General features: G+C 41.8%; 2 protein-coding genes across 3 annotated transcripts; one reads left to right on the top strand and one right to left on the bottom strand.

Moving 5' to 3' along the window:
• The first annotated feature begins 1,471 nt into the window (after nucleotides 1-1,471).
• On the top strand, nucleotides 1,472-17,586 carry tecrb (trans-2,3-enoyl-CoA reductase b). 2 transcript variants are annotated; one of them, XM_050044463.1, is made up of 12 exons: nucleotides 1,472-1,550; nucleotides 5,287-5,337; nucleotides 12,070-12,121; nucleotides 12,266-12,310; nucleotides 12,420-12,523; nucleotides 12,862-12,977; nucleotides 14,778-14,883; nucleotides 15,061-15,133; nucleotides 15,229-15,272; nucleotides 15,486-15,543; nucleotides 16,555-16,643; nucleotides 16,955-17,586. In XM_050044463.1, exons 1-12 carry the CDS (start codon nucleotides 1,536-1,538, stop codon nucleotides 17,126-17,128), a joined length of 927 nt encoding a protein of 308 aa, XP_049900420.1. In that variant the 5' UTR covers nucleotides 1,472-1,535; the 3' UTR covers nucleotides 17,129-17,586. The 2 variants fall into 2 exon arrangements, with proteins under 2 accessions (XP_049900420.1, XP_049900419.1); XM_050044462.1 differs by lacking the exon at nucleotides 1,472-1,550 and having other exon boundaries at nucleotides 5,121-5,337.
• Nucleotides 17,587-17,802: 216 nt separating this feature from the next.
• On the bottom strand, nucleotides 17,803-20,888 carry ndufb7 (NADH:ubiquinone oxidoreductase subunit B7). The gene is made up of 3 exons (XM_050044464.1): nucleotides 20,606-20,888; nucleotides 18,486-18,654; nucleotides 17,803-17,971 (listed from the first exon to the last, which is right to left on the bottom strand). Exons 1-3 carry the CDS (start codon nucleotides 20,715-20,717, stop codon nucleotides 17,884-17,886), a joined length of 369 nt encoding a protein of 122 aa, XP_049900421.1. The 5' UTR covers nucleotides 20,718-20,888; the 3' UTR covers nucleotides 17,803-17,883.

Genomic DNA, 20,888 nt, shown 5'->3' with positions numbered 1-20,888 from the left:
TAAATCCCCTGCGTACTCGCTGGTGGTGTGGTGCACAGCAGGGACATGTAGGGCACAGCGCTGTGCCACTGCCAAATGTTATGGACAAGATTCCCATTAAGTTTGATTCATGTTCAGTGAAACTGCTCAAGTGTACGAGTAGTACCTGAAGGCAGCATTTCAGATTTGATTCAAAAGACTTAGTGAGCTCTAGCTCTTAGACACCAGTGTCTGTAAGTGATTTGTTGGAGCATGTAACATCAAAAATAGTGCAAATACAGGATTGAATCAGTCACACAACATTTGCCTCATAAAAGTGCTGTAATACACACTCACAAACATGGTCATACACATTTACTCAAGAAAAGAACCTCAGCGGGCTCTCCTCAGTCGTCCCATTTTTCACTTCACAACACTTCTGGTAAAAATAACCAGTAGATTGCAGTAAAAAGTCAAAGTTATCTGTTAAAATAGTGACTACATGCCACTTGTGTGAGATACTTGCCTTTGTCAATTGCAGCAAAACCTGTTTTTCAGGGTGAGAGTGCCTTGGCCTTGGCAGGTTAAATTTTAAGTATCACTGCAGGTTTTAACCACAGACCCACCCAAACTAGGATTTTTAAAGGTGGAGCTCAGAACAATATTCTTTTAGAAAAGCCATAATTCAATTCAAAGGTCATTCAAAGTAGAAGTGTCAACACACACATGTAACCCTGTGTATGTACTGAGTGTATTAGGTAACATAATTATGGTGCTTTTGGAGATACAAGGCCTGCAGGTAAGGCTTATCTAGGCTATAGAACTTATTTTATGTTTACCCTTAAAATGTGTTGGTATATTTCACATTCATGTGTTCTCATTTTGTCATCATTGTGTTTTTTGCAATAACATTATTTTGGGTAAATGCACCTGACTATAAGCAATTCATACCCTGACAGTTTCCCTCAGAATGACTATTGCCTTTGGTTTAAGATTATAAAGTGACAACATACCAGGCAAATGGAAAACTTTATTCATACAGGACAGTTTATGCACATGGAAAACACAGTGTAGACCGACAAAGAAATGCAATTAAAGAGATTACACAATGTGCAGTTGTGGGCAAAATGAATGATGTAATAGCATAATATAGAAAAAGGGGCTGCCAAAACAAATTAGCCTGGAAATAAAGTTGGGAAAAGCCATAAAGTATTTCCTATACAGCATGAGAGGTGGTGCACAGTCTGTCGTCACCAGTTGGATCAGTAGATAAGCCTGCACACAGACGGTCAGGGCTGCTACACAGAGAGCACTCAACTTTATGTATAAATCCAATTATATTAGCGTAGCCGCGACCTCCCCGTTTGCTTAAATCTAATTGGCTTCGCCGCTGATAGTGAGGACCAGTAGCTTTACTGGTGTGGAAGTGATTGCCTGAATGCCGCCGGTTCTGATTGGCTGCGACAGGGCCGTAGTGCCCGCCCACCATGACTTCACCAGTCGTACATTACTCCGCTGATTGGAAGCGGCCCTGTCACTCATCCGGGATATTAAGGAAGGGGGTGCAAACTGCCAAGATGAAGCACTACGAGGTAAGTAGTGTCTATGAAACTCTAAACCGTTAACGGGGCGCTTTGTTGGGCCAGAATATAATTTATTAAATCAATTAGGAATGTCCTTGGGATTCCTATAGAGGTAAACTCCTCCGGAACAGTCACATTTAGAGCTTTAAACACGAGAGCAACGCTGCCTGTCATGGTCAGGTTGCTATGACCGGGGATTTGTGGCTCCTCGTGCACGGAAATTAACGGTTGTATCGGCTAATATCGTACCGGAAATACGAGCTGCATCCTCAGTTACGACGAATTGTACTCGTGTTGTGTATTTGTTAGGTTGTTGGTAGACGCTGGACGCTTCTGTTAGCTAAACACAGAGCCCTCTGTGCAGGATAATGCTTGTCATTATCGCCATCTCTGGCTGGTATGGCTCATGGCGCTTCTTATCTTCTTGTTGCCCAATACTGCAGGTGAACAGTCAAGTGCGTGAGCCCTGCTGAATTAACTCAAGTGCCCAGGATGTGATATATGATTTAACATAGCATCAGTCAGACCCTAAACTGATGACAGAAACCTACTTAGAAAACAAAAACAGAGAACTAATGTTTAGGTTTAGGCTAACTGTTCCAGAAACATCCAGGCGTGACTCTTCATCATTAATGTGAAAGGTTTCCTCTGCCACTAAACCACTGTGCTCCTGCAATCACTGAAAGCTTCTCTAAATGTTAACAAATAAGAGTTTCATGGGCATCAAAACCCATCAGACAGGCTTTAAAGTAGTCTGACAGAAACAACCAGTGGCTGCTCCGGTTCCCCTTCTTTCTGTTGACAGATGTTGCAACCTGCGAGGAGCAAAACAAAACTTAAATCATAAAAGATTTTTTCTTTATGACATCTCTCGTGGCTGCACTGGTGTCAGAGTTCATTTGCACTGGACAATGTGTCAGTAATAGGACACTCTCGCAACCCCTAATCGATTAGCCTGCCTCACCTTTTCCTGGTCATGGCCTTTGAAACTGAAAGATAAGCCAGTAAATACACTTTGTTACAGCAATAGCTACAGCAGGTATCTTCAGTTATCACCGTCTGCCATGACCTTGGCTGCATGTGAGTACCACAAATATGTGTGAACCCACATTGTAACTAGTGTATGCAGTATTATAAGACTCTGTGAAGGTCAAGTGTGGAAGAAAAACTGACAGGGTGACCACGTTTTGGCAAATGGTGGCTCTCCAGACAAACCGACACCGCTAGCCACCATTCTTTACAACAATCAAAATTTGTGACTATAAAATACTATGAAGTCACAATTTTGATTAGCAGTTATCAAAATATGACACATGGTACAAAGTTTTGCAGTTACAATACACCTAAGGTATGCTGCTCCGAACAGAGGGTCCGACAGGTCACAGAATATGGTGTTACACCAGTGTGCAACCATGTGTGTGCAGAGGTTTTTGTGCATGTGGCCAATGAAACTGTATGATTAGCTAGTAAATAGGCATTGTTACAGCAACAGCTACAGCAGGTATGCTTACTTGAAGTCACAAAAATGTGGTCATTGCAGGGTGTGGACTTTGACTGACACCATAACCAGTACACATGTTAAAAGTTAAATGTTCTCACCAGTGCAGGCACATGCTCCATGAGTTCATTTTTTCTATGTATTCCTCAATGATTTCATCAAATAAAGTTAAAATTTAAGAGCTCAAGTTTATGGATTCAACTGTAATAGTTTTACTTTTTGTGAATTGCGCAATATATAAGCTAAACAGAAGTAGCCTACTTTGTACTTATTTTTTTTTAGTTGCGGTGTTAACAGTATCATGGGACATAAATCCAACTGTAAATGTTTCAGTTTTAGTCATTAGATAGATTGCCATTAGTCACCAGGTAGCACCAGAGAGCTGCAACATTTTCTCAGCGATCTGTCTTGCTAATCGGTATGTGGAAGTGTGTACAAAAACACGTAAGGAGCATTTCCAGATTGTCTGCTCATCTGTCTAAACAGGCCATCCCTTAAAATAAAAAAAAAAAGTGTCTTACCTTGGGACAGGAATTACAGGCAAAACCTGCAAAGAACAGCTTAAGTCCACCATCTCAATTAAATTGTGTCCTGCTTCACCCTCACCAGGACAGACTGTCACTGCCAGAGAGGAGCTTTATATAGATGAGATGTGGGAGGTACAGCGGCAGTGGGTATGCCTGGCACAGAGTAGAGATGGGGTTATTTCCCTGAAGTCTCAACTACAGTATCATGTGTCCTGCTTGATTTGAGCAGGCGTGAATGTTGCATTTGTACAGTTATTAAGCGGCTCAGTTCATTCATTTAAAAAACATGTAAAAGTTTCAGAAAGGTACGTTGCCTTGTGTGAATGAGATAAAAAAAAATCAAATATGTGCCACGGAAACAAACAAAATAAAGCAATACGCAAAATCTGTCAACATCTGAGGCCATAAAACTAAATCACCAGAGAGCCCTGTTTCACTTTTAGTCTCAGATGATACTATGTAACTGATGCGCAGTGTGTTTACTCAAAAAAACAAACAAATTTGTGGCAGGTACATTAGATAGACATGGTCCAGGCCACTGTCTAAATCTGATGTTGGAGCAAAGCTGATGGATGCGAGGGTGACTGTTTCAAAGATACATGTCTGGCATGAACATCCATGTTGCCACTTGTGACTTTATGTCTTTCATTCATTATTGAAACTGTATCTGACTACGTGTCATTAGAGAGTGGGGGCTCCACCAAGGGAATGCCCCGACTAAGCCCTCACAGTCTGGATTATTATCACCCCTTGGTGGCAGGAAAAGGCGACTCCCCATGTGAGCAAATCAGCGATCATGCTGCTCGGTTTGGTTTAAAGGTACCACACGCTGTAAAAGTTGTGGTTTTGGGTTTCTGATTAAATGTGATGTACAGTATGTCATTGCTGTAGATGGATATGGACAGTAGTGAACCGATGACATCATCATATAGGCGCAGACTGGTGGGGGTCTTTAGGGAGAGGACTGCTGGTCATGCAGTTAGCAGTAGATGTTTATATTTAGCTGGGGAGAGAAAGGGAGGGGGACAGACTTGGAAAGGGGGGTTGCTGTTTGGCATAATAACTCTCCTCCATCTTCCCACTTAGCAGGGGGTTGAGAGGTGTCAAAGGTCATCAGGTATCCTTTTTTTAGGAGGGAATTATGTTTCAAAACCACTGCAGCGCTGAAATATAGGCATTACTCTGTGCTCTAGAAGTTTCCTTTGTGAGATATATACAGATGATCTACGGCAGACAGTTTGCCACGGGGATACTGGGCATTCTTGTGTATGCAACTGTGCACACACATGTGGCGTATGTCCACGCTCCAGGGGTCGACTGGCAGTTAAATAAAGCAACGCACCAGAAGTGAAGGAATGAGCGAGGGGCAGAGAGGGAGGGAGAGCGAGAGAATGACAGTGAGGAAGAGGAAGGAGGGGTAGAGGAGCTGTGGAGATTTATTTCCACAGCTGAGTGCCGCCCCTCTCCTCTATGGTTTGGCGTATATCTCAGATAGACAGTTGAGAGGTGAGGAGTGACAAGAAAACCGAGAGGAAGAGTGAGGGGAAGAAGGGAATAAACCGAGCGCAGGAGGAGGACTGTGGACATGGATGCCCTAGCACTAGAGGCCACCAGCACTAAAAAGCCGGTTAATGGGGCGGTGCTTGCCCCGTTGCCGGTCCCAGCACCGGTCAAACGTAAACCTGCTAAAAAAGCTAAAAAGGCTGTTGTTTTCTTTGAGGTGGAGATACTGGATGCCAAGACCAAGGACAAGCTCTGCTTCCTGGACAAGGTGAGAACGCATTTCTTTTCTTCATATTTTTAACAGTTTTCATCTTAATTTCAGTTTAAGTACTGTTTTTTTCTACCTGAAGTCTGCAAAACATATTTTCGTATAACGTATGGACACATTCAATCATCTGTGTGCCTGTGTTGAGTGTCTGTATGTTTACTAAATGCAACAAGTGCAGTATGTCTGGTCCTCTATCACAGCAAAAGTCTGTGTGTATGAGTGAGTCAGACGTTTTCTAGAACATTGTCGAGCTGCTGTAGTCCTTGCTGTCAGACAGTGGGTGTGAAAATGAGACGCACACACTGGAGCCCGTTTTATGCATGCGACACAACACTGCTGTGACCAGATATCTGTGTAAGGAAGGGGTGTCTGGCATGCACACCTACAGCGGGTAAATACAACAATACAAACGACTGTACAGCTGCTACAGGAGCCCTCACACACATCCAACCATTTTGAATTTTACAAAGACGACTTTTTGTTGCGACTCTGTTGGAGAGCTGCTGATTCAACTCTGTCGTCAACTGTGGTCATTGTATAGGCAGATATTATGCTAGGTACAGTACACCTTACATAAGATATTACACCACCACAACCTATGGCCTCAAAAGCAGTGACTACACCCTGAACATCTCCTGGAGAGAAAAGTCTGACATAATGTTCAAGATACTCTTTATCATTAGTGGTTTTGTATCATCCATGATATTTATGATATTCATGATATACATTTTGAAGTAATGCAGGAAATATTGTGTACAATTTAAAAACAAACTGATGGTGCACTTTTTACTTCAGAAAATATCCCAAGGAGCCTCACTCCTCTACGTGAAATAATAAAAGGTTGAAGATACATGATAATAATAACCATAATAATGATAAACTTTATTTATAAAGCACAATTCATGCATAAAATGCAACACACATCACTTTGTGCAAGGTTCCCTTTTTCATTATGGCCTTCAGAAGTTGGTTGACTCTAACTTCACCAACTGTTTCAGTTCAGATGGTTGAACGGAGGCTGAGGAAGTAGAGTGGGTCGTACAGTAATCAGGAGATCAGTGGTTAGATCACCATTAGGGCTGGGTTTTGGTAATTGATACCTTTTAATGTATCGACCAAAATAAAGCAGTATGAAGTAGTATCATATGTCTCCAGTCAAACGATACCTGCATGTAATTCTTTTTGCGCCATGGGTCTGATCCTGGAGCATCCTGACTACCTGCCAGATCAGCAAACTTTCTGTTGCTGCCTCCGCACTGACGGTCAGTTCAACCTCTGCCTGGTTAGCATGAGGTAACGCAGCATCCAACACTAAGCCGTTAAACAGTCTGAACAGTATTACACTGACAAAGAAATGGCTAAGCTCTGTCATTAAACCTGTTAATAACCAGTAATGTTAGCCGTGTAATGCTAATAGTTTGCCTCATCACTGTGTGTTTGCGGCTGGGCAGACTCTTACAGCTGTCTGCAGCACCAAGGTCACACTCCTGCAGTAGCAGCTACAACACATACAGTCTGTGGTGTAATGAAGTCAGGCGTGTTACATTTGCCGGAGTTCAGCGTGCTGAGATGCCACCAAAATGTTGGAAAGTTTGGCTGTACTACATGCCATGCCATTCACATTATGGGTATCAAATTGAAGTACTCTATTAGTATCAGTATCACTTTAAAGTGTACTGGTATTGGTTAATGGTATCTTGAATTTTTAAACGATACCCAGCCCTAATCCCTGGCTCCTTAAGTCCGCATGTGAAGTGTCCTTGGGCAACATACTGAACCTCAAATTGCTCCCAGTGGCTCTGCCATCAGTGTGTGAGCGCGCCTTAATGCTCATCTGATGAGCAGGTGGCACCTTGTATGATAGCCTCGTCCATCAGTGTATGAATGTGTGTGTGAATGGGTGAATGTGACATGTAGTGTGAAGGGCTTTAAGTGGTCGTAAGACTAGAAAGGCGCTATATAAATACAAGTCCATTAATCATGAACAAGGTGTGGTGCAGAATAGGTATGAGTCCCAGAATATCAACCTCTGTACGTTGTTAGCCAGTTGCCAGCAGCACAGCTAGAAAACAGCTCTCAATTGGATCACAGAGGAGAGTGTTTACAGAATTGTCCAAAACGGCAAGAAAAGCTGTTGACCCGAGGCAAGGAAAAAGTTTAGAGAAAATATAGGTGTCGCATATATGCTCAGTAAAGCCTGGAATTCACTGTCGATCAATTTGTTGGGGTTTTCTTCCATTTCTTCCATACGAGGTGTTTTGTATTGTCTGTTTACATGGTTAACAGCTTTTTAAAAATGGTGGTTGCCGGTGCTCCATTGGCTTTGTTTGACCAATCACCGTACACCATAGACATTCAAGGTTCCGCTTGTGCTGGGAGAGTACTACTCTGAAATAGGAGCTAAAAGCCCCTTAAAACGGTGATCTAAGAACTACAATTGTTCATACTTCTTTAGGTATGGAAACAATACAAAGGGGGGTTCCTATGAAAAAGTTATAACTGCTTTTTGTGGAGTTCCTCCTCACAGCATGAGCAGATTTGGGATTTTGAACAAAGACTCAACCTCAGTTGGGTACAGGGTCAGGACAAAAGCAGATATATTGTCAGCTATTCTATTGTATTCGCATTATATCACAATATGGAACTACATATTGTCTCAAATTTTGGATATCGTGATATCAGTGTTGTCTTTCCTGGTTTTAAGGCTGCATTACATTAAAGTGATATAATTTAGTGACCTCCCCGCTCTGCTACGATTTAATTTTGCCCATTTAGTCATTACATCCACATAACTGATGATAATTTATTTATCAAAAATTAATACCGATATTGAGGTATTTGGTTAAAAATATTGCAATATTTGATTTTCTTCATATCGCCCAGCCGTAATACAACAAGTTACAAGATGTAATACAAATAGTTTTGCAGTACAGTCTGAAAAGGACAGCGTGATACTGACTGATGGACTCCAGCTGTGTTTACAGTCTGGCTTTTAGAGTATCACTGTTGTATTAGCCACCTTTATTTTGAAAGGACTTTGGAGCTCATTGTTTCATCAGGTATATTTCCAGCAATTTGTACTTGGCCTGTGCTCTGTTATCGTTGTGTTAGACAGCTTTCATTTTCTATTGACAGGTCTGAAAGTCAGTGCGGCTGCATTAGGAGGGTTTAGTGTATTGTTGGTGTGAGGCCTGTTGGTGTATAGAGCTGCATTAGCCAAGTTTACAGTGGTGTTAGTCTGTCAGTCGGGCCAGACTCGGCTTATCAGCGGCTGCTCCTCAAGACCACCAAGTATAAAGTGCTATCCTTGTTGGATTATACCCTGTTGTCAGCTTAGCAGAGTTTCCATGGTGATAGCGTGCGCAATCTTAACACATTTTGGAGAGGACGTGTCACAGGTTTGACAGATATAGATCTGGATCTGGACAGAGGGCCCTTTGGGGGAATGGTGTCTTAAAGTTGTCTAACAGCTAAACTAACAGACTGAGTTAGAAATAAAACTCAAGTACTGTATCGTGTCTGGGTCGGGGTTACCGGGACAGACTCAGAGATCTTAACACTGAATGAAGCCTGTAGAAGGATCGGAAGGGGTCACAGAGAGGTGGTCTCTCGATGATGTCATCCTGCTTAAAATGGCCCGAGGATCTCTAGACGACATGAACAGAAGCCAAGTCTATTACAGCAGCAGACACCTCCTCAGCCTGCCTCAGATGTGTCACACGATCTCTGAGGGACTGTTCCTTATATTCTTTAAGTTCCAGGAAACACCATGGAAAGGAAAAGGTTTGAACACCACTGCTAAGATAATCTAGCATACTGTTTATACTGAACAGCACTGGCCTCAGTAATTAATTATACATCCAGGCCTTTGATCGTAAGTACTGTCAAACTCAGTGCTCTCTAACAAGTTCAACAGTTCAAAGTTTGATTTGCAATTGCAGGTTTTAGATTTGAATTCGCTAAACATTCATACGGTGCAGTATTAGAAGCAATATTTGTTTTATTTTGTCACATCTTTGCTTAGATAATGTGATTGCATACTGGGGTTGCAACTAATGATTATTTTCTAGAACAATCAATTAATTGTTTGGTCTACGAAATGTCAAGAAATAGGGAAAAATGTCCATCACAGTTCCTTAGAAACCAAGGTGATGTCTTTAAGTGTCTTGCTTTGTCAGTTCAAAACCCACCGACATTTCATTTAATTGTTTAAAATGGAGAAAAGCAGGAAAACAGCAGCCCTTTTGCCATTTTTGGAAGAAAAATTACTTTAATGATTAATTGAATGTTTTCTGTCAACCGACTAATCAGCTGTCACAGCTCTATTGCATATAGGTATACATTTCACGAAAGCATATTAGCTTTCCTGGTCCAGGCCATCGGAGGTATATAGGCTTACTGTTAAAATGTTTTGAGAAACCTGTTGCCAAAGTCATAAAAGTCAGAGGCCGGAGAGAAATTTGATGCGGATGCCTGAGATGCTATAATTATGTAATGTGCAGATAGTATAGCAGAGTTTGTTTTAATACTAATCGGGGAATTGTCTCATTTTTTTGTTTCCATTTATTTCAGTTTAATAACTCGCAGGGACCATGAAACTTATATAAGACACTCTGTCACTTACAGTATAATTAAGGATAAGATGATAATTACCTCTCTCGAGCATGTTTAAGTCTCTGTAAGTTTATTTTTGTAACCTTCTGAAATGAAAGGATGTCAGTGGTTGCTTCAAAAGTTGGTTAAAGACATTCACAAATCAGAACATCAATGCTTTAGAAACTGATTAGTCAGTCTTTATTTACTGGGCACATTTCATACAGGTTAGGGAAGTCCAACATGCTTTAGTGACATTAATACAAACATAACAGGTGAAACAGCACAATACTAAAACTAATTTCAAACAGACAGTGAAAACATAGAGACAGGCAGTGTCTAATCTCTATAAATAGATGTTGTATCTGCGCATGTATGCAGAATCTGTAAGCAACAGGACAAGGTTTTGTTATCGAAAGATTCTAGCTATTGTTTGTAGTCGGTTTGTAGTCTATTTCCAGCCTGTATAGTATTGACCAATCGTGTTTGAGCGGGTTTGGTTGCCTGCAGGTAAACAGTACATGTGGAGAGTAAAAGAGGTGGAATGAAGTGGCCGTTGCTGAAATGCAGTCTTGGAACCTGTCGGCTATCATCTGACAATGATTTAGCTTTTTGGAAAGTGTTTTCTAATTTGTCTGTGTTCATATGCAGACATCTGTTTATAGCCTATCACAGCTGACATGCTGGCATTGGGCAAGAGGCGGGTTACACCCTGGACAGGTCACCAGACCATCACAGGGCTGACACATAGAGACAGACAACCATTCACGCTCACATTCACACCTACGGATAATTTAGAGTCACCAGTTAACCTAACCTTTATGTCTTTGGACTGTGGGAGGAAGCCGGAGTACTTGCAGAAAACTCCCTTACCCCAGGGTTCGAACCCCCCACTTGAGTTCGAACTGGGAACTGTCTTGCTGTGAGGCGACAATGCTAACCACTGCAGCACCATGCCACCGAATGACGCATAGATTTGATAACTCAGGTTCTTGTTAAACTACATTTTTCCAGGCAGAGTACCTCAGTAACTGGACCTATTTAGGGATGCACCCATACCTGTTCCAATATCTACATTTGTCTCTCTTAGATTCAGACCAAATTCAGATCAAAAGGTAAATCCAAGCAGCTCCGATCAAATATGAACCGAGATTTTGATACTGCATTGCCTATTTCTCATCTAAAATGTTTTCAGAAACAGCTTACTGTAACTGTGATTTGAGATTGTTCGTTACCAACTGGTCGCCATATTGCCTCCTGTGTCAAAAGACAAACTTGAATTACGTGGCCCAACAGCAGGAACATTTATTGGTCCCATGCGGGAGTAGTGCATTCTGGTAGTTGTAGATTTTCTTCCTCTTGAGCAAGCAACCTGGTTTTATGAAAAGACCATCTTTCCAGTGGTAAAATACTTCTTTAATGTGAATCAGTCACATCATGGCTGACACACTTAATAAGGTCAGTAGGCTCCCCTTATACATGCAGCCTGAGAACTTATCATAGTCACTGAGTGAATCACAGAGCTGAATGGCTGTTGTTAGCATGTAGAAGAACATGCTGCTGCCTGTAGACTGACAGAGATCACCACTGTCAGTGTTCAGGCCAATCAAAGGTAGACTTCCTCCTGTTTTTAAACTGTGGTTTTGATAGTCCATATTAGAAGGGTTTGATGGAGGTATGTACAGTATGAGCTGCCTCAACTCAAACAGATAAGGCCATTTGATCAGATTTTGGGAATGTGGCGATGGCTTTGAGTTACCTGACTCCACCTCAGAGCAGCGGGATCACTGCTCTGTCATCCCACCTATAACAACTGTGTGTCCACATTTGCCACTGTGTGCTCTTCATGTTTCTGTTTTGTGGTCATTGTGTTTATATTTGGGCTAGCCAGGCTGTTGCTGGCAGCCTGGCACAAGGTCGTGTACTTTGGCTGTGGTTTTGTATTTGTATGTGTGTGTGCGTGTGTGCCTTGGCTCTTTGAAACCCTAATACCAGCTGTTAAATAAACCACGTCCACAGGGTGTGTAGGCACAGCCAGAGCTAAATTTACCACTAATCGCCATCGTGAATGGAAAACATGGGTTATTAGCTGTCCCTTTGTGTGTCCCCCCCACTTATTTATTGTGGTCTTATTTGTAGGTCGAGCCAAATGCCACCATCGGAGAGATCAAGTCTATGTTCCACAAGAGCCGTGAGTGCCATCTCTCTGCAGGCTGACTGAAGCCTCATAAATCTGGTTTAACGTCAAGCAAATATTTAAGCTGCACATACATAAAAATACACACGTCATGTCCTGTCTTAAGATGTCCGTGACATATTTATCTATCTGTTTTAGATCCTCAGTGGTACCCAGCCAGACAGTCCATTCGCCTAGACCCCAGTAAGTCAGCATGATCGTCTATCAGTATACTTATAGTACATGTAGTACTACTTCTCTCATCCACTCATAATGTACTGTACAACTCATTAAGCAAACCTGTGTGTTTCAGAGGGAAAGTCTCTGAAGGATGAGGACGTTCTGCAGCATCTCCCTGTGGGGACCACGGCAACGTTTTACTTCAGAGACCTGGGAGCGCAGATCAGCTGGGTCACAGTGAGTACAACACATTGTGCTGTCGCAGTCAGGTCCAACTGTCCTGACAAACCCACATATATCAGACTGCAAGTGGGATCAAGTGGAGCTATATTGAGATTTCCCACTGGGTACAAAGGGAGTGTGTGTGTGTGTGTGTGTGTGTGTTGGGGGGGGTTACTGGCTCTGCCAAAAGAGGCAGACTGAGGAGAGAAAGAAGAACAAGGAGAGGGGAGATGATATCTTTGTCTTCTAACACAGCAACAAACTAATATATCAGTAATATGACACTGGCTACAGTTTAACCGAGTCTCCAGGGCTCTGTCTTATCCTGCCCTACGTCTTTTTTTTTTTTCCAGGTCTTTCTGACTGAGTACACAGGTCCTCTGGTCATCTATCTGATGTTCTACTTCAGAGTTCCCTTCATCTACGCACCCAAATATGACTTTACCACCAGTAAACACTGGGTCGTACAGTGAGTGTCTCCAACGTGCCTTCACCGACTTTATAGAGTTCTGTAAAGTCGTCTTGTCCCAAAGAGGGCTTTCTTGCCTTGAGTTAGATGAGAAGATGGATACCACTCTTGTGTCTGTAGGTTAAACATGGAGCTCCAGCTACTTAGCAATCAGCCAGGCTCCTGAATGGCATGTTTTCTCCTGCTGAGTTCTTAAAGCACTTCTGGTCAACCATATCACCGCTGTTCAATACAAGGAAAGCCAAATTCACTCTCACTTCTGAACTTGTTGTCTGTAAAAACCCAATGGATTCCCCACCGATCGATCTAGTTACCATTCCCTGTCACCAATCAACAGCCGTTAAAATATTAGCAAGGCTTCAGCTACTGTTCATCCAGACCAGACCAATTTTATTAAGGAAAGGCATTCATTCATCAACACATGCAAACTAATTTAAACTGAATGCAGCTGTAAGCCAATATAAAATTAGACACTGTGGAAAAAACATTTCATAATTAACTTGTGGGATTTTATTTGCAATGCTTCAGACACTTGGATTCAAAGCAGACTGTATAAAAATAAATAACGCAGCAGCTGTTACGTCACCAGTTGTTTTGTAGGCCCCTGTTTTGAAGCCTTGAGTCAGGTGTATTTTTTGCTGTTGCCATTTTGAATTTTTTGGAACCAGAAGCGACCATATTTGGACAAGAGGATGGAGCTATGGAGGAGCGAGGGGTGGATCACACAGAAAGCGTTTTGCAGGTTTCAAAACGCGCAGCACACTGCCTTTTTTTTTTTAATTGAATGCAGCTAGTAAAAAAAAAAAAGCTTGCTGCAGGGTTTTTTTGTTGCCAGGCGACCACACCATCACCTTCTTATCCTAACCTTTCTATGTTATCGATCGACCTTGAATTAATTAATTTGATTAATTTCACAGTAATTAGTATCGAGTTCCTAAAATGTTCAGGCAGAGGGTACCTGCTGTAGCTCTGGTTGAAAGTGAGTAGCTGTCAGTGAATAGTTTGTTGGGCAGAGGAAACGGAGATCTGTGTGGGTACATGAGACCCTAAAAAAGAGGGTGGATCATGGAGAGTACCACCAGTTGGTCCAGGAGCTTCGCCTCCATGATGGCTGTTTCCAGACATATTTTAGGATGACTCGGGGACAGTTTGACAACCTGCTGTCTATCATTGGGCCGTATAGCTCTGGGTATCCAGCAACCGCTACCACCAGTTTCTGCTCCATTATTTTCCAACTGTGAACTTGTTGTTGTGACCACCACAGAAGGCCCGCCTCTCAAAACATCTGATTGGACAATGGTAAAAAAGATGATTTTCTGCTCTGACTTGAAGTTTTTTAAACTTGAGGAGTTCAGAGCACTCCTCCAGCAAAAACGCCAGGTACCTGGAGCGCAGAAAAACGAGGGGCTTCGCAACACAAAAACTGCGAGCAAAAAGCTTCATTCTCATTTGAAACAATTACAAAAAGCTGCCTCCAGCTGCTTCTACGCTTTCTGTGTGACCAGCACCCTAGGCTACTCTGCTGCTGGCTGTAGCTTCATGTTTCCTGTACAGACCCAAGAAAGGTATTGTCGACTTGTCTAACTCAAAGCAAGAAAGTAAATAAACATTTTCCCCTTACCCAAACTATTCCTTTAATCCATGTTCTTTCTATATCAATGTATGTGTCAAAATCCTGCCTGGACAGAGCTTTTAGATGAGATGAATAGACTGGCAGTGTTGTCATTTGGAGGAGATGCAATGTACCTGCATCTTTTTAATAACTGTAGCAGAGCTAACACAAGCGTCTGCTTTTTTCAGTCTCGCCTGTATGTGTCACTCTTTCCACTTCGTGAAGAGGCTGCTGGAGACGCTATTTGTGCATCGCTTCTCTCATGGAACAATGCCGTTACGCAACATCTTCAAGGTGAGACGCTTTCTCCCACTTAAACTCCATGTCATATCCCGCTTTACATTAATATGTGTGAAGGTGTGATGTAGAGTCTTATGGAGTAAAAGGTGGATAAATAACTGTTCAGTTTGTGATAGAAAAGGTGTATCTCTTACCACATAGAACAACGTTCTCTTATGTTCTCCATTTCAGAACTGTACCTACTACTGGGGCTTTGCAGCATGGATGGCTTATTACATCAACCATCCGTTGTACACACCACCCAGTAAGTATGCACGCAGCGTACACTCCACACTCACATACACAAGTGTGTAATTGTAACTGCTTTCATCATTACTCATGTTAACTGTCTTGTTTCAGTCTACGGGGAGCAACAGATCCGACTGGCCCTCATCATATTCTTGGTAAGAATATTTCTCTCCTCGACACTTTGTTCTGTAAATGTATCCTGCATCATTTGATTTGACAAATAATAGAAACAAAACATGTCATTCACATTATTTAAATTATTATTAGTATTAGAATTGGAAGTATGTTTGTCCACTGGCTCTCTGTCATCCTCACAAGTGTACAGTAATGGCTTTTATTGAATCACTTGTGGCTGTTTTCGTTCTCAGTTCTGTCAGATTGGCAACTTTTCCATCCACATTGCTCTACGGAACCTCCGTCCACCAGGTAAACACACACACACACACACACACACACCTGTAACACCTGTACATCTGACTGTCACTGACACTCTAAGTTTAAGCCACAGTGAATGTTAAGCATATTTTCAGGGATATTTGATGTATAACCATCAAAATTTGGGTTGCTATGTAATTAATTTAAAGAACAGAATATCAGTTGTGGTAATCAGTTGTAGTTCTTGGGTTGTGTGTACGCGGCTTATGAACCATGACGAAATCAGTTCGGTAAATATGAGTGCTTTTCGATTACAGCTCCTGAAAACATGATTTCACATATTACGTATCTGACTCAACAAACATCCTGATACATATATTACTGAATCCTAACTGGTGGATTGAAATATGTGTGAAAGGGGCACTGACAAAACAACGCAAACAGAAATCTCTCAGTGAAATAATCAAAACTCTTCACACTGGGGCAGAAATATGTGTGTTCATGTAGAAATCCAACACTCGTACTAAGAAGATAATTTAGAATATTGTGTGCAAACAGCGGCTGTTGCAGTGACAACCAGATCGCTTTCTGTTTTCCTCAGAGCCCAGTGCCTACCACAGTTTCAAGTTACTGCGGTTGTTTCATCACATGCCATTTCCACTGCTGGGGATAATAACTGCAAAGAACTTACACTGATATTCTTGTAACTGGGGATAGCTACCGATAGCTACTGAGAAAACAAAAGCGCTATCCTCGTCCTGTTTTGGTTACGCAATGGTTAATGCACTGCCTTTGTAGGAGGAGATCGTACTTGGTTGCAGACAGAGCTTCATGGTAGAAGGAAGACTTAAAGGGAACCAATCTAAATGCCCATAGTGTCATGATTCTATAGCCATTACATTGTGCAAAAAAAAAAGAGTCTATTTCCACTTTAAGGTCAATTTAGGATATAATCATTGGTCAGTATGTTAACATTTGATATGGGGCCACAGTGTAAACATAGTAATAAGTAGATGGAGTTGATTAACTGATTTTCTGTATTCTTTTGTTACCTTCATCCAGGCTCCAAGACCAGGAAGATTCCCTATCCAACCAAGAACCCCTTCACCTGGATCTTCCTGCTGGTCTCCTGCCCCAACTACACCTATGAGGTAATGTGTCGGAGTCATCAAGGGATGGCTGATAAGTTTTCTCTGCATTAATGTGGCAGTCATTGCGTGAAAATAGAGCGGGGAATTGTCATATTGAGCTTTAAAAGAATGAATAACACTTACTGCACAGCTGGAAGCTTTAAACTTGATAAATTAGCCCCGATTATACTGTTCTACGTCTATTTGTATTTTATCATAGGACTGTCATTTTGTCCTTTGAAAAGCTCTGAAAGTTTCCTTAGTTAAACTCACGGCTGCTGCCCTCTTGTGGTCTGAGTCTGTGTGTGACGTCCCTCCTCTTCCTCTTGCAGCTGGGCTCCTGGCTCGGCTTCACACTGATGACCCAGTGCCTGCCCGTGGCCTTCTTCACCCTGGTTGGTTTCATCCAGATGACTGTGTGGGCCAAGGGGAAGCACCGCAGCTACCTGAAGGAGTTCCGCGACTACCCTCCTCTCCGCTCACCCATCCTGCCCTTCATCCTGTAGAGGAATACTTGACCGCTCCCCTCGTCCATTCAGCTCTCACCCCCACCCTTGTCTGAGAGGGTGCTCTACCCCAGAGCTTAGTAGACTGACTGACTGAAAGAATTTAACCCTTTTGCTTTTTTTTCCCCCCGTCAACAAAATCTTCTTCTGCTTCCTGCCTGTGATCCCTGTAATATTGAGTGCACTACACTTGCTCTGTATTTTTTAATCGCCCACAAACAAACCCATTGTGAAGCATCCAGAGCAGCTCCTCACCTTACCTCTACAAAGTGTACACTGAATGACACACTGTACATAAATACTGTGAGATGTCCAACTACTCATGTCAGCTGATACTGTTGTTGTGAGGCTGAATCTGCATCTGAAGCTTTAGTTTTTATATCCATTCATCTAAATTTGAGAACATGACAGCATGTCATTTTGTCTGAAGTAATTTATTAAAAAAAGGTAATCCAAAATGTCCTTGCCTTACTCCGTTATGTATTAGTGTCACACTGTGTATTTGCATCAAAGACTTTGCCAACACCACTCCAGCCTGGGAATACTGGAGCTTTTTTGTAGAAGGCTGTATTACGCAGAGTTTAAAGCATCACCAATAGGCTCAATTGGGGTTTAAATGTGCATCAGTCATCTAAATTTGGTCGCAACCCCGTTTTGATATTAATAAGACTGAGTTGTAGAGCTTAAACAATATTGTTTATTGTGAACGGCAGCACTTATGTACAGAGAAGAAGAAGCATCAGAGGATGCACTGATCATGCAGCTTCAGCCTGAGCCTCGATTCTCTTCTTCCTCAGCTGGAGCCTCCTCTCTCGTTCGTACTCCTTCATACGCATCACATAGCTGGAGGCAGAAAAACACAGGGCCCACAGTCAGTGACGAGTTGGATGTACCGCATCTTATCACAAGATTAAAGTTTAACTGTTAAATCTGAAATTGAGGCTGTTAAATGTACTAAAATTCCATCACAAGTTAACAGTGACTTCCTTTGAGAGACAATATTATTGTCCAGCAAAGAAGGAAAAAAAAACAAGGTTTCTTGGGATTTTGGATTTAGTGTGGAGTCCTAATTTTCAAAAAGGGAAACTAGCTACTAAGTTTACACATATGAATCTTTGAGATCTTTTTTTTTTTTAAACCAACATAGATGAGAATTCTTAAAAAGTAGGGCTGGGCAATGTGGAGAAAATCAATAGTTTTGACCAAATAGTTTTCCCACCTTGACATAACGCATAACCTCGCATTTGGTTAAATCGATGAAGTGGGTCTGCTGAGAGCCTCATAATCTAGATCAGAGTCCATTCTACAAAAGACCGACTAAACCCAACCTTTCGAATGTATTCATGTAAACACTTACTCCTGGTGTTCGCAGTAGTCCCAGTCGTGTCTCTCATGCTTGCAGGCCAGGAAGTTGGGCCAGTTGTCCCTCTTGCACTTCATGAGTTTCAGGAGGTAATGTGCACAGTAGTCCCTCTGCTCCAAAGGCAGCTGGGCCAAGTTCATCTGCTCCTGGGTCGCTACCATCTCTGGCAAAGGGATACACATTTTCACGGTCATCTTTCAAATCATCTTTCAATCTTTCAAGTACTAAATGATTGGTTGTTGGTAGGGCTGTGTATTGGCAAGCATCTGGTGATACAATACTCATCACAATACAGGCGTTAAGATTCAGTATAGTGGGATTTATTGTGATACTTATGACTATTTGTGACTTTTTTTAAAAACCAATGTTAAGAGCTAGTGGTTCTTCCTTAATGACTCTGTCTGTTTCATTGGTCTGCATTATTGGTGTTTAGGTCAGCAAGAAGTTGTTACGTTGGAGTGAAAGAGTCAGATAACGACACTGAAGGAGCTATTGTCAAGGGATTAAAGACAACACAAAATGATCACTGTCTGCCACTAATCTTTGCATGTAAATTATTTCTTCAAAATCATTCACGGTGTTTTTTAGAATAAAAACAGCATCAAAAAACATAATATTACAATACTCGTGTGTATCAATAATTTCTTACACCCTCAGATGTGGGAGTCTTAATACATCGTCCGAATACGTCTGTTATGCAAATACTGTCCAGGGAAGAGGCTCTGTATATTTTTCATAATAACAGTTATCTAAGAATTTGTTCTAACTGTAACAAATATCCATAGCACAGTCCCATTTTAATCTATGGTACTACCTGACTCAAACGCCTTTCTATGCACCACACTCAAGCTTCATTTAAAACGGTCCATTCTTTAATTTGAAAACACCTTTGAAGTAAAGTCCACCGACACTGATTTCTTGGGGTGTTTTTGCTTGAGATATTACATCCAAATGCATTTTATTTCAGATCTTACAGTTCTGAATCGGAACATGAGCAAATCCCCACAATATCGCTACAGCTTCTGTACAAGGAGCTGATCCTTTATTCACTGTATATGTTTCTCTTTACTGTTCAGACTTTAAACTTAATTACATTTGCCAAATAAAATAAACCTTTGCTTTCCAGCAGAGATATATGTGAATTGTAGTTCTGAAGGGGGACACCGCCTAAATTAATAATTCTAACATGCTATTTCCATGGCCTGGGAAGGTTCAATCAATATTTGTGTGCATGAGCTACTCTCTCTCGAAGCCAGAAACAAGAGGGGCAAATGTTAAACCTGCTTTGTCATAGGGTATAAAGTCTGGAGCTGGACCATAGACAATGAATAGGAGACCGATTTTGCGGACTCGCAGAATATTTCTTTTTTATACGCAAAATGAGCTTTATAGTGTAGTGTTGTAAGGGCTGGAACGGAAAATGTTCCCATATACTCAGAACAACCACCTGTGTGCTCTGTGTCATCTATAACAGATTTAATTTATCACTGTCTATGGAGCAGCTCCAGACTTTACACCTCATCACAAAACACTCTAGAGGGAGAGAGTTGTTTATCTTTACTAATATTTTTGCACTGTCTTAGACCATAACATATATTAACTTTTAAAATGGGCGTAGTCCCCCTTTAAAGTGGAGCTCACCTTTTATCTTTCCATGTATCTGTATGTGAACATGGCATCAATATACTTCTAAAATACACAATTAAACAAGATGTACTGTCTTTTAGGGGGAAAGCAGGCACCTGTAGAGGCTTCAAAAAATCGACAACTCATCCGACATACAGTGTAAACTCAGTACATGTCGATGCTGCATTACAGTTATTTGGATATATTGAAACAAATGGGAGCCCGTGGCAGCAAACAAGTTAATACATGTAGCCAGGTGGCTACAGACTGTAACAGGGCACACTGCACCAGCTCACCTGACACTGAACTCCTCCAACACAGCTAGTAGCTTGCTAGCTAACTGGTGTAGCTTTACTGCCGTTAGCACAAAGCTAGCTCGGCTAACTTAATGAGCTGACCTAGCGTGGCTGATAAGGAAGTCATTTTAAACCAAATGCCTGTAAACACATTGGAAGATGCATTAATGAGTTTCACTGCTGCAGACAAACCTCTCTCGGTCCTCCCTGCAAAACCAAACTCGGGGTCGAAATCGAATTTCTTCGATGGGTCCGGCTCGGTGTCCCTCTCGGTGATATACCGTCTGACCAGGTGAGCTCCCATGGCACCGGCGATGTTTAGACACTGCTAGCTAAAAATAGTATAATATGTTTGTTTGTGCTTCGCGTTAATTTTGTATTACCAAAATTATTCTGCTGTCTGCCATTCGGTCACCTCCACAAGCCCCCTGCGCTCACTTCCGCCTCTCACCGGAAATAAACAGCCGAGCAGTAC

Source organism: Epinephelus moara, chromosome 5 (genome assembly GCF_006386435.1).
Source record: "Epinephelus moara isolate mb chromosome 5, YSFRI_EMoa_1.0, whole genome shotgun sequence".
Taxonomy (NCBI): Eukaryota; Metazoa; Chordata; class Actinopteri; order Perciformes; family Serranidae; genus Epinephelus; species Epinephelus moara.
The sequence above is the reverse complement of the archived record's forward strand: the minus strand, read 5'-3'. Positions and strand labels throughout refer to the sequence as shown.